The sequence below is a fragment of the Pituophis catenifer genome, unplaced genomic scaffold, assembly GCF_029215685.1.
Source record: "Pituophis catenifer annectens isolate HBS135680 unplaced genomic scaffold, rPitCat1.0.hap2 SCAF_5, whole genome shotgun sequence".
NCBI lineage: Eukaryota > Metazoa > Chordata > Lepidosauria > Squamata > Colubridae > Pituophis > Pituophis catenifer.
Genome location: NW_027256885.1, coordinates 102,903,612 through 102,917,142, shown reverse-complemented (window position 1 = coordinate 102,917,142; position 13,531 = coordinate 102,903,612). Strand labels below are relative to the sequence as shown.

The following is a 13,531-nucleotide window of genomic DNA, read 5'->3' as shown; positions in this document are numbered from 1 at the left end:
TCAGTCTGTGTTGGATACTAAGGGACATTTGTGGATTAGTGGGCAAAGGTTGGCAAAATATCAGGCAATTATGATTGAGAATCCACAGGTGCGTCTGGTAGTGTCTAACCGGTTAAATCCGGCAACTTTGTTGCCTACAGAGTCTGTTTCTGAGCATGATTGTTTACAAGTATTGGAGAAGGTTTATTCCACCCGACCAGATTTAATGGATATTCCATTGCCAAATGCGCAGCTTAATTGGTATACGGATGGGTCAAGTTATGTTATAGATGGGAGGCGAGTATCCGGATATGCTATTGTGGATGATGAAAAAGTGGTGGAAAGTGGTCCCCTGGGGGGTGGACATAGCGCACAGGTGGCTGAATTATGGGCATTGATACGGGCTTTGGAAAGGGCCAAGGGAGAAACAAGGGAGAAACATTGGATGTGTAAATATGTAAATATGGTAAAATAAGGTAAATATGTATGCTAGGTGGCCTGATTTAGGTCATAAAGGGGGGTTTGGAATATGGAGATGGTACAAGAACTTAATAAGCAAGTTGAGAGACTCCAACGACATGTGATGGAACAAGTACCCCCTAGATTAGTAACCTAATGTCACTCATTTAAACCTGGGGACCAAGTGTGGGTCAAACACTGGAAGAAAGAGCCACTAGAAGGAAGATGGAAAGGACCTTTTATTGTTATTATGACTTCTTCACTTGCTATTACGATTACAGAATCAAAATTATGGATCCATCAGACACGAGTCAAGGCAGCAGCTGACACCGGCTGGAAAGTGTCTGCGAACAAACAACATCCAACAAAACTGACATTTAAACGTGCTTAAAGAAAGCTTTTGTATTTTATATATAGGTTACTTTGATGTATATCTGCCGATGTAACCCGCTGCAAGCTAAAAAGAGGATGGAACACCTGCCTTCTTGAATTGTTCCAGGACCCAGATTCTGACAAGAGACTGAAGATTGTTGCGGATCCATGTGGGAGGAAAAGTGGGGGTGGGCACTTTGGGTAATTGTGGTATTAGCTTTATTGATTATTGTGTTTTACAGATATAAGCAATGGTTTTGTGGACAACCAAGAACATTTGATTTCTCAGTCGTTCCGATCCCTAATTGTCCCTACATTTCCCAACTGGCTGTGTAGTGTGAATCTCTTACAGATAAAAGAGGTCCCTGCTTCGGTCACACTGGACGCTGCCTTTTGGTGCAAAGGAACAGAAAAGAGAATTTTCTTTAAATGTGCTGGTTTTGTAGTTGTGGGTGTGAGTGTTGTTGTTGCACTCACTGTATTGATTGTGTTTTATGTATAAGCTGTAAGGTAGAGTGTGACGTGAAAATTATAGAGGAAGTGTTAGTACATTATCTGGTAATAGATACTGAGGAGTCCTATTATACTCTTAAAACCAGCCCCACTATTGAAACTGTATTGAGGGAAAACCGGTTTAGGAACCAAAGGGACTGTGAGGATGTTAAGGATGGTAATTGTTGGAGTTGGGTGGTTATGGATAAATGTGTGGGTAATAGGAATACAAGGTAACTTAGAAATTCCAACGCTGCAGTCAACAAGTCAGGAAGACTGTAGCCCATGCATCCACACAACATTGCAGGGAGTGCAGGTCTCCAATACTTTGGTCTATCATACTCAAAAACCTGAGGGTTGTCAGGAATACACTCCTTCAACGTGTCAAGTAAATGCCACCATATACCACATGTGTAAGTTGAATAACAAGGTACAATGTTATAACCCGGCAGAGGCCAAACAGATAACTACTTATGAAATGGCAATATATACAACCGCATGTGGGAGGGAGGAACTTTTGAACAAAACAGGATTTAGAAAGTTAGGCAGTCAAGTAGAACTAATGTTTGACGCTTGTTTAGCTATTAATCGCAATTGTGATGTGTGGAAAACTACGTGTGGAACCTTAGATTGGGAAAGGAGTTATATGTTAGAAAAGAAATACATGTGTCGGAATCAGGGAGAATGCAGTGATCGAGACACGTATAGTTATTGCCCATATTGGTCTTGTGCAGTTATGTGGTCTGGAGATCAGCCTGGAGGTACACAGAAATGCAGATTGGAAAATGGGGCAGTTAGTAGTAACTGTCAACGGAATGAATGCAATCCTATAAAGATTACCTGCACCCCTACAAGAATATGGAGGGAGGAGTATGGATTAGGAAAATATGCTAAGGGCAGAGATCCCCTTGTAACCCTTAGATGGTATGTTACCAAAATTACTAGGACAGCACAGGATATGAAAGGATTGTTCTGGTCATATTATCTGGAAATGGAAAAGCTAAATGTACCTGAAATTCCTAGCCATGTAACAAATACCTTTGTCAAATTGGCAGAAGACATAGCCCACACTCTGAATGTATCAAATTGTTTTGTATGTGGAGAAACTAACATGGGAGAAAAATGGCCATGGGAAGCCCAAGAATTGAACTATTCCAAAGTACTAGAAATGGAACAGAAGGGTAACCTTTCATATAATCAGGGAAAAGATGGGGATTGGACACTTACCACCAGTTTGGTAGGGAATGTATGCTTCCAAAGGAGGACTCAGACTGGCTGTAAACAGGTAGGAAACCTCATATGCACAGGAAAGTGGGAAAGCAAGATATGGTGGTCAGGAAGTAATGTCACAGAGGGTATTGATGAAATGGCTCTTTTTGAGATAAACGGATTAGCCTTCTTAAGGGATCCAGATAATCAAACCCTTGTATGGCTTGCTTCTGATGGATTGTACTGGATTTGTGATAAGATGGCATATGGGTATCTACCTAAGAATTGGTGTGGAGCTTGAGTCCTGGGAATAATTAGGCCAGGATTCTTTTTGCTCCCCCTTAAAACTCGACAGATTTTAGGTGTGCCAGTATATGATGATGTAGGTAATCAACGACAGAAAAGACATGTGGATACATCTGCAATATGAAAGGTTAGGATAGGAGGTAACCAACACAGTTGGGGAGACGAAGAATGGCCTGCAGAACGAATTATAGAAGTTTATGGAACAGCTACATGGGCGGAAGATGGCATGTATGGCTATCGGACCCCCGTGTACATTCTGAACCGTTTAATTCGTCTGCAAGCGGTGGTTGAAATAATCACCAATGAAACCGTGAAGGGCCTTACTCAATTAGCCAGGGAAAGTGTTAAATCAAGGACATATGTTATGCAGAATAGATTAGCCTTGGACTACCTATTAGCCAAAGAAGGAGGGGTATGTGGAAAGTTTAATTTGACTAATTGCTGCATAGAAATCGATGAAAGTGGGAAGGTTATTAAGGAAATTACGGATAAAATAGTTAAAATAGCTCATGTACCCATCCAAACTTGGAGGGGTCTTAATTTGGAAAACATGTTTTCGGGATGGTGGCCGAAATTACCCAGTCTTCAAGCCATCGTTGGCCTTGTTGGCTTAATAGCCGCAGGATGTATTTTTCTCCCCTGTGTCCTGCCTATTTTTGTTAAAACCATTTCCAAAAGTCTATCCTTGCTGGTGGAGCGAAAGACAACTGCTCAGGTGATGGCTATGTGGGAATATGAACGGCTCCAGCCAGGAGAGGAACCTGAATGTGTGACTCTTCTGGATAAATCAGAGGAGTCACAAAGGGGGGAAATGAGGCAGACCAAATTCTGATATTTGCCAAACTTCAAATATTAAAGGCCCAAAACTTTAGCCAAGGCTGACTTTCCTCTTCTGTGCCGATAAAAGGTTGCTGGATTGACAAAGGTATTTGACGAAGGTACTTATCTGTAAAAGGGTAAATTGACCCAAAACAAATGCATCCTGTTATTCACTGTTTATTGCACCCCAAATGTCATGTATATCCCCAGATAACAAATGCTGCTTCCTTTATTACCCTTGAGGCGTCTTCCTGTCCCTTATCTTCTTATGTTTTGTCTTGAGACACTGACCAGAGAACATGAATGTGTTAGTGGGTGTTTATTATTTCCTCTCCTCTTTGATCCTTGCAAACTGATGGAAGTTAGTTCCTACGTGTTAAATGTAATGCTCCCTGATATGCATATGTAGTTGGATTGTATAAATACTTGTCACAAAGGACCCCTCGGGGTTCAAACTTTTGTTTGCCTTTGGGCTGTTTGAACCGTGCACAATAAACTCTTTCCTGCATTGAAGAGCTTGGCCTGGTCCCGTTTCTTTTCCTGCAACAACTGAACCTTGCGCAATAAACCTTTTCTGTTTGATCCCGGACTTCCGTGTCAGTTCCTAGAATTCCATAATAAGTCGCAAGCCTTTGTTCATTGTGAGCCTTAGCTTACCTCACTTCATCTTTACAGGCTCAGGCTATTTGCTGATATTCTGCCTTAGTTATTTGCCCCTCTTTCCACTTTTTATACTTGTCCTTTTTGTTTTTCAATTTGTCAGAGAGTTCTTTATGCAGCCATGCAGGTTTCTTTTCAGAGCTGTTACTTTTCTTTTTCATTGGTATTGTGCTAGACTGGGCTTTTATAATCTCACTTTTCAAAATTTCCCAAGCTTCTTGAGTTGTTTTCCCCTTGAGGATTGTCATCCATGGAATCCTTCTCAAGCTCTCTCTAAGTTTATTGAAATTGGCTTGGGAAATTTTGAAAAATTGACCCCCTAACAAGGACCCATCCATCTGTTGGAAATGTATTGGGTGCGATAATCGCCGTATCCTTACCCCTAATTTAGCCACCATGGCAGCACTCATAAGGCACCAGGTGCAGCCTGAATCCACAAATGCTTTGCACTCCCGCTGCCGTCCCGCTGTCAAAACTACTGGAATGAGAAAGCCCCCCCCCCTCATTGTCACTTCCGCTGGTCGTCTCTCCTTCAGTTGGGCTGTTGCCAGTTCCACCAGGGGTAGGATAACTCGCCTGTTGCACCCCTCATGACTTCTCCGGTTTTTTCCTGATGCTCTTCCTTGCTGTACCCTGTTTGGGTCCCGGTGTTCCAGTGTCAGCCTTAGGGCCTGCCTCAGAGCAGTCTATTGCTCTATGGCTCAGTTTTCCACATTGGAAATAGGTCATCGGGGTCCGTGCAGGTCCAGACTTGGTGAGTGAGGTCGTCAATGGGGATGAGGCTAACAGTTGTGGCATCATGCTTGTCCTTACATGTCGTTCTGGTGACTTCTGTCCCCTCACAGGCCACTCCACTCTTGGTCAGTTGTCCCTCCTGAGCTCGACGTCTATCTTGGTGGCCACCTGGATCCAAGCCAACAAGAGGGGTGGCAGACCACAGGTCACGCATGCCTGCCGTAACGCGTGGTCGAGGCTGGCTTTGAACTGGTGTACCAGAAATCTCTCTGGCCAACCCCTCACCTTCCCTGACAATCACTGAAACTCACGTATATACTGGACCACCGGCCTACCACATTGCCGGGCTGCCAAAAGCTCCCCCTCCACCTGTTGCACTCGTGTGCTGTCCTCGAACTGCTCTTGCAATGTAGAAAGAAACAAGCCAATATCCCCTAGCTCCCCAGCATGGTCACTATACAAGTCAGCTACCCATTCATCCGCCTCGCTGTCCATAACGGTGGCCACTGCCATCACCATGGCCCATTGGGATGTATATAAATGACCATACTTGTCTAGGTGATCAATTACCTGTCCCAGGAATAAGGCCACCCTATCGGGACTACCATCAAAGGGTGGTTTCATGGCTGGTGGGTCCCAACATCCTAAGGGCCCCTACCCGGGGCTTGCTACTGGCCAGGAATGGAGCGGGGTCTGGTTTTCCTGCCCCAGAGACATGGGTGGTCCTTGTTCATCATAAGGGAACCGCTGAATGGGGCAGTGTCTGCTGATGGTCTGCGGGCCGCTGGCCTGTTCCTTAATACTTCATATCCTGGGTCCGTTCCAGCTGCCGTAAAACAAGCGGGTCCCTCCCCTGGGGGTGAGTACCGCTAGCCGGTTGGGGTTCTGTGGCCCTCCTCCAACCACCCTTAGCCCCTGGCGCCTGAAACCCTGCTGGCCCAAACATCTCCCTCAATACATCCAAGGTCTGGCTCCCCAGCGCAGTGGAGTAGCTCCATTCATCTTCTGATATGTGTCTCTCTCTCCACTGTGTGAAATGGCTCCTGGAGGCGGTGAGCATACGAGGAGCCTGCAGTTGGCTCTCAAAATCACCCGTCCCCGAGGTTATCCCACCATACCCCCTGGTCTTGGCAGCGGATGACCAGTTTCAGCCGTATTAGGCTGGAAGCTTCCATGCTGCCACCTTCTCATGTGTGGGAAAGTAGGAGGGGGGATTTAGTACAGTCGTTGTCTTTATATATAATAGCATTCTATTATGCCGCCCTGAGTCTCTGGAGAAAGGCAGCATATAAATTGAATTAATAAATAAATAATTCTTCCTGTCGGTCAAGATCAGGCCGATCCTGCATCTGGAGAAGGAGTGGTCGGAGTGCTGTCTCGAGATAGGACGGATAGTAATTGGAGCATGTGATCAACTGAGGAGTGAGGGGATGGTTTGGGGGGTTTTGATTTACTGAGGGAAAACCCGGACCTCTCAGATTCGGGTTTTCCCAGATGTGTCAGTTTACCTCTTCTAGTAAATAGAACTTTGAAAACGGCTTGCTTCAGAGTTTTTACTTGAAGGGGGGGGGGGGTCTGGAATGCTGACATTAACCCGAATCCCCTTAAAGCATAACGGCACCCTGAAAGGGGGCTGTCAAGGGTGCTGAGCCCCAGCATCTACCTAAACCTCGAGTGGTGCGAAGACTCAGTGAAAATGGAGGAGAAAGAAGAGATCACAGAGGGGGCCGTGGGGATGGATACTCAAGGATTTATCGATACCCTGTATTCTCCTTCTGAAGAAATGGTGCGATCCATTGAGGCTGCAGAGGAGGCCTGAAGGGTAGGTGCTCGGCCCAAGGAGTCGGATTCCTGGAAAAGTTGCCAGTCTGATCCAACTCCAGAAAGGGAACCAGAGGAGAGACCGCCTGGATATCGTGCCACTCCCAGCCCAATGAAGTCACCCCATGAGCCAGAGTGGAGGAGGGGGACAGCTTTGGGATCTGGAGATTCCCGGGACTGGAACCTGTTGCCCCCATAGCGAAGCCAATCATTAACCGGGCTCCCTGAGCGGTTTGAACAGATGGAAGTGGGAAATTACACAACCCCCTCCCAACCTCCTCAAGTGAGATGGAGCTTAGTGCAACCCACGTTCACCTTCCCCGATCCAGGACCTGGCAGAGGAGTCAGTGGAGTGCAGGCACCTCTCTACCCAGCCAGGGATGAAACAAGGAGCAACTCCGCGCAGCATGGCCATCCCGCAGCTGGGAGACATTAGACGCAGCTGGCATGGGAAATGCAAAACCCCCCTTGCGGGGCCACCTCGCCAGCCTGCCTTTGTGCTACCTCCTGCTGAATGTATCCCACCAGGCTGGGGATTCTATCCCGGCCAGGGGTGGGTCCAGTTCCAGTGGTATCCAGCATCATCTGCTCCAATTTTCCAGGGATCCCCATGGCCCCAATATGGCCCAACGATCCCAGCACCGCAGGTGGGGCTAATCCAGCAGCCGGCTGGAGTTCCCCCCCCTCTGCAGCCCAACAAGCAGCTCAGCCACCAGCCTCTCTCCCTCAGCAGGCTGCCATCCAGCAACCAGCAGCAGCTCTGCCAAAGGTTCCAGCTCAACCGCCCGTCACCGGGCCCAATCCACCTGCGAGGCCAATGCCACCCTGCTTCAGAGCAACATTTGATGTAGTTTCCAAAAGATGCCCTAATTAATTCATGAGCCATGAGCCAAACTTCAAAAGAAATACAGTCATTTATTAGGAGCACCATTTCGGCAATATTCAGATGCAGTTAGAACTAATCCCACATAGATTTACGTTCCCCTATGACCCTGTCTCTCCCCTCCTCCCTGGCCATGTCATAAATCACATTCTCCAATTAACCACTTTGGCTGGCTGTGAAACCCAACACCCTCCTACTGATTGTGGTAAGAAAGCATCTATGGAATGCAACTTCAGTTATGAAAATAAATCAGGTCTATCAGTTCTCCCTCCCTCCTGCTCATGGCAACTTGAAAGCTTTGCAAGTTGACAGGATGCCTGCCAAACTGGCTTACTTCCTCAGCAGGGTCTGGGCTCATGTGGATCAGCATGGAGACCAATACGAATCAGATTGGGACTTGGTATCGGCGATTTCTGACAGGATGAATGAAGGGGAGGCTTCTGAATGGATAGCCCAGCTGCACAATGAGGGCGCTGCGGAACTAAATGATGCCAATAGGTTTGTTGTGCTGCTCCGGGCCAGATTTGAAGACCCAGACCGAATCAATGAAAATGAAGCCACAATAAAGGTGATGAAGCAAGGTAATCACCCCATAAAAGACTTTGTATGGGACTTTAGACGGGTCGCAGGGAACCTGGGGCATTGGCCAGACCGCATACTCCTGTTGTGACCAAGGCCCAAGTAGTGATTACCAAACACAATTCAGTCCTCAACAAATTTATTTTATTAAAACAGTCCAAAACAAAATTCTTAATAACCAGTCCGTCGGCCTTATCACCAACCTTTCATTTCTTTGGCAGTCTGCCAAAGGCTTTTCTTGGCAAAACCCCCACAAAGTTCAAGAGCTGCTGACAAGAACCACGGGAATCAACATTGCTTTTCTACAAAGAACACAATGGCTTGTTGCTGCTCTTTTAAGCCTTATGGGAGTGGCCAATCATCTTCTAGCCTTACTCCCGAGTTGTCCTTTTAACTGAAGAGGATGAATTAGTACAACTTCTGGGCTTTCAGGGATGGGCTTCCCCTGCCCAAAAAACAACCCTCTGGTGGACTATGTATATTTATTTATTTATTTATTTATTTATTTCCAATTTATATACCGCCCTTCTCCCTGAGGACTCAGGGCGGTGTACAGCCAGAATTAAGAACATGAAATACAAATATTAAAAAACAATTAAAATATATATAAATTTGGCCCAAAAATTAAAAATCACAAACCAATTAAAACATTTAAAAATTTCTTCTTAAGCCAGCCCGGCTTGCTGGAAAAAGTGGGTTTTAAGGGCACGGCGGAAGGCACTGAGGTCTTGGATTCTCCTTATCTCTGGGGGCAACTGATTCCAGAGGGTAGGTGCCCCCACAGAGAAGGCCCTCCCCCTGGGGGTCACCAGCCTACATTGTTTGGCTGATGGCACCCTGAGGAGGCCCTCTCTGTGGGAGCGCACGGGTCGATGGGAGGTCGTCGGTAGCAGCAGGCGGTCTCGAAGATAGCTAGGCCCTATGCCATGGAGCACTTTAAAGGTGATGACCAACACCTTGAAGTGCACCCGGAAGACCACCGGGAGCCAGTGCAGCTCGCGCAGGAGCGGTGTTACATGGGAGCACCATGCTGCTCCCGTCACTACCCGCGCTGCTGCGTTCTGGACCAGTTGGAGCCTCCGGGTGCTCTTCAAGGGGAGCCCCATGTAGAGAGCGTTGCAGTAGTCAAGGCAAGAGGTGACGAGGGCGTGAGTGACTGTGCACAGGGAATCCCGATCAAGAAAGGGCCGCAACTGGCGAATCAGGTGAACCTGACAAAAGGTCCCCCTGGTTACAGTCGTCAGATGTTCTTCCAAGGACAGCTGCATATCCAGGAGGACTCCCAGATTGCGAGCCCTCTCTGTGGGGGCCAAAGACTCACCCCCAATAGTCAGTGATGGAGTCAACTGACTATATCGGGATGCCGGGAGCCACAGCCACTCAGTCTTGGAAGGGTTGAGCTTGAGCCTGTTCCTCCCCATCCAGATCCGCACAGCCTCCAGGCACTGGGACATCACTTCAAGGGCATCGTTGGGGTGGCCTGGGGTGGAGATGTACAGCTGGGTGTCATCAGCGTACTGATGGTATCTCACCCCGAAGCCACGGATGATCTCGCCCAGCGGCTTCACATAAATGTTGAACAGAAGGGGCGAGAGGACCGATCCCTGAGGCACTCCACAGATGAGAGGCCTCGAGGTCGACCTCTGCCCCCCTGCCAACACAAACTGCGACCGGTCGGAGAGAAAGGAGGAGAACCACCGCAACACGGTGCCTCCCACCCCCAACTCTTCCAGCCGGTGCAGCATGATACCATGGTAGATGGTATCAAAAGCCGCTGAGAGATCTAACAGGACCAGAACAGAGGAGCAACCCCTGTCCCGAGCCCTCCAGAGATCATCTACCAACACGACCAATGCCGTTTCCGTGCTGTGCCCAGACCTGAAACCCAACTGGAATGGATCTAGATAAGATGTTTCCTCCAGGAATTGTGGAAACTGTCGTGCGACCACACTCTCAACAACCTTCGCCATGAAGCGAAGGTTGGAGACTGGACGATAGTTGGCCAATATTGCCGGATCCAGGGACGGCTTCTTGAGGAGAGGCCTCACCACCGCCTCTTTCAGGGCAGCGGGGAAGTGACCCTCACTCAACGAAGCGTTGATAACACCCTGGAGCCAGCCTCGTGTAACCTCCCGGGAAGCCAGTACCAACCAGGAGGGACACAGGTCCGGTAAACATGTGGCCGCACTAAGTCTCCCCAAAATCCTGTCCACATCATCGGGAGTCACAGCGTCAAACTCCTCCCAGGTAACATTCTCAAGACTATTCCTCGTCACCCTGCCCTGATCTACCCAGTCAGAGTCCAAATCCCCCCGGATCTGAGCGATTTTGTCATACAGGTATTGTCCGAAATCCTCTGCCCTGCCTTCCAAGGGATCCTCCCGCACTCCCGGATGGAGCAGGGAGCGGGTCACCCTAAACAGGGCGGCCGGACAATTCCCTGATGATGCAATAGAGGCAGAAAAGTAATTAAACTTTGCCGTCTTTATCGCCACTAAGTAGGCCTTAATATGCAACCTTACCAGTGTTCGATCAGATTCAGTGAGACTGGCCCTCCAACCGCTCTCCAGGCATCTTTTCTGGTGCTTCATTTCCCTCAGCTCCTCAGTAAACCAAGGAGCTGCCCGGGATCGGCACCGGGTCAGAGGCCGCAAAGGCACGACTTGGTCCAAGGCCCCACCAGCCGCCCGGTCCCAGGCGGCTACCAGCTCCTCGGCCGAGTCATGTGCTAGATCATCAGAAAATGGCCCAAGCTCCATCTGGAACCTATCAGGATCCATCAGGCGCCTGGGGCGGATCCATCTAATTGGGTCCGCCTCCCTGCGGTGGGGGGCAGCGGTTCGAAGATCCAGGCGAAGGAGTGAGTGGTCAGTCCATGACAAGGGTTCCATGTCTATATCCCCTATAACAAGACCACTCAACCACTGGCCAGAGACAAAAATCAAGTCCAGAGTGTGACCTCCCCTGTGAGTAGGGCCATGAACTAACGGGGTCAGGTCCATGGCCGTCATGGAAGCCATGAACGCCCGAGCCACCTCAGACGTTTCACCAACGGATGGCAAGTTGAAATCACCCATGACTAAAAGCCTGGGTGTATCTACTGCCACCGTGGCTATCACATCGAGTAGCTCAGGTAGGGCTGTTGCCACGTGGCAGGGAGCCAGATACGTAAGCAACAAGCCCATCTGAACCCCACAACCCCACCTCACAAGGAGGGACTCACATCCGGCTATCTGAGGCACAGAGGTCTCCCTCGGATCCAGATCCTCCTTAATAATAACCGCCACCCCCCCTCCCCTCCCCTGGGCCCTCGGCTGATGGAATGCTCTGAAACCTGGTGGTCACATTTCAACCAAAGGGACGCCGCCCTCCGGGCTCAGCCAGGTCTCCGTAATACCCGCCAGGTCCGCTCCTCCCTCTTGTATAAGATTGTGAATGAGGGGGGCCTTTTTTACCACGGACCTGGCATTGTATAGCATCAGCCGAAGGCCCAGATCCTGAGTATCTAAGCCACCTTGTATCCGAGCGGAGCCTTGGGGACTGGGGCAAGCAATTGCTCTCAGACAGCAAGTGCGAGCCCCCAACACATGATATGGTCCTCTGCTCCCGCCATATCTGCCCCTCCCGTCTACCGTGCTGATGGTACAACCCTCATAGGTATCGTCCCCCATCCCTTTCCCAATCCCTTGTCCAGCACCCCCCGAATCATTACCCTGTGCTGGGCTCGGCTCTGACCCTGGTGGATTTCCCCCCCCATCCACCATAGTCATCTTCCCAGTTTCTCTAAAAAGATTATTACAAACCCCCCTCCCAGAACTGCTTAAAATCTTAAAAAATTTCCCTAGAAAACCCCACAAATTCTTCCTTGCTCCATGCCATCTCTCCGGACTCCAAAGTCCGTCATCGAGATAGGCCCTCGGTAATGTGGAGGGCCAAACCTGCGAGAGGGGAGAATCTCGCAGGGTGAGGAGTTCCGACACATATTAAGCACGAATTGCAATGGCAGGGGGAGAAACTATATAATGAAGAGAAGTTCTTGTACTTTCTAGTTGTGAAATTTAGATATGAGGAGTTTGAATTAATATTGGTAAATGTATACATTCCTCCAAACACATCCCTGTATTATAACTCTGACTATTGGACATGCTTCGCACAGGTGGGATTCTACCGGTTCGCATCTATTTGCTAGAACCTGTTGTTCACTTTCTAAGCAGTTTGGAGAACCAGTTGTTGGAAGAAATCTTTTGGTTTTTTCCACTTTACAAAGCTAACCCTGTAAGGAAGGCAGGAAGGAAATAGTCTGGTGTTGTTTCTAGCCTAATCTTTATTGCCCTGCTTACAAAAACTGCCTCTCCATTAACCCTTATTACATTCTTGGCAGTACACCTAGACTTACTGTCGCCTGAGCTTCTCCTGAGTTCCCCCCCAACTTTTGCTGGTACTTTGCTGGGGCTTGACTTTCTTAAAGGGGAAGGGTTGTATTAAGCTTTTTACACTGCTGTTGGGAGGAAATACTCCACTGTTGGAGTTCTTCCAGCCGGAATGCAACAATCAGCACTTTGAAGAAATAATTGAATAACGAAGCAGAGCTGCCAGAAAGAAGCTTTTAATGACAAGGAACCAAGATGAGTGACATTCAGCAAGGCTTTTTGGCTAACCAGAAAGGTTGACATTCAAACGTGAGTTTATATACCCTTTCTGAGTGTTGATCTAAAACTGGTTTTTGGTGAAGTTTAATTCTGTGCTTGGTGATGTTTAATCCTGTGTTTATTGATGGGATAATTTTCCCTATTCAGCTTTGTTTGGAAGGAAAAAGGTTAATCTCTGTTCCTGAAAAGAAGCACAGTTGAGAAATCTGGCTAGTTCCTGTGTCTATTTGTTCTGGTAATAGGTTTAACAAGCAACAGGTACTGTGTTTGCTCCTTTGCTACATTCTAGCACTAATTGCATTATTTGTAGTTAGGCTTATCTCAAGTGTTTACACTTGAGCTTGCCTGGGGTGTGAGCTCTGGCAACGACCTTGTGTTTTAGTTTCAAAAGGATTTAAACTGTTGTGATTTAATTATTTGTATTGTGTTTGAATTTTTTCCTGCCTCATGGTTTCTTTTTCTATCTGGGGAGGGGGTCTTCCTTCCCTGCTTTAGTTGTTCTGGCACTGTCCTTTTGGGGTGTACTTCCAAGAGGCAGGATGCAAGCTTGGCACTGATTCTTTTTATT

At 48.1% G+C, this 13,531-nt stretch overlaps 1 protein-coding gene across 1 annotated transcript in view; it reads right to left on the bottom strand.

The window, feature by feature from the left end:
* The window catches only part of LOC139317753 (uncharacterized), a 41,589-nt gene extending 36,039 nt beyond the window's left edge, over positions 1–5,550 (bottom strand). The window contains exons 1-2 of the mRNA XM_070944821.1: positions 5,343–5,550; positions 5,048–5,199 (exon numbers count right to left, since the gene is read on the bottom strand). Coding sequence (XP_070800922.1) covers positions 5,048–5,199; positions 5,343–5,550 — 360 coding nt within the window. The remainder of the gene's footprint in view (positions 1–5,047; positions 5,200–5,342) is intronic.
* Between the last annotated feature and the right edge of the window lie 7,981 nt (positions 5,551–13,531).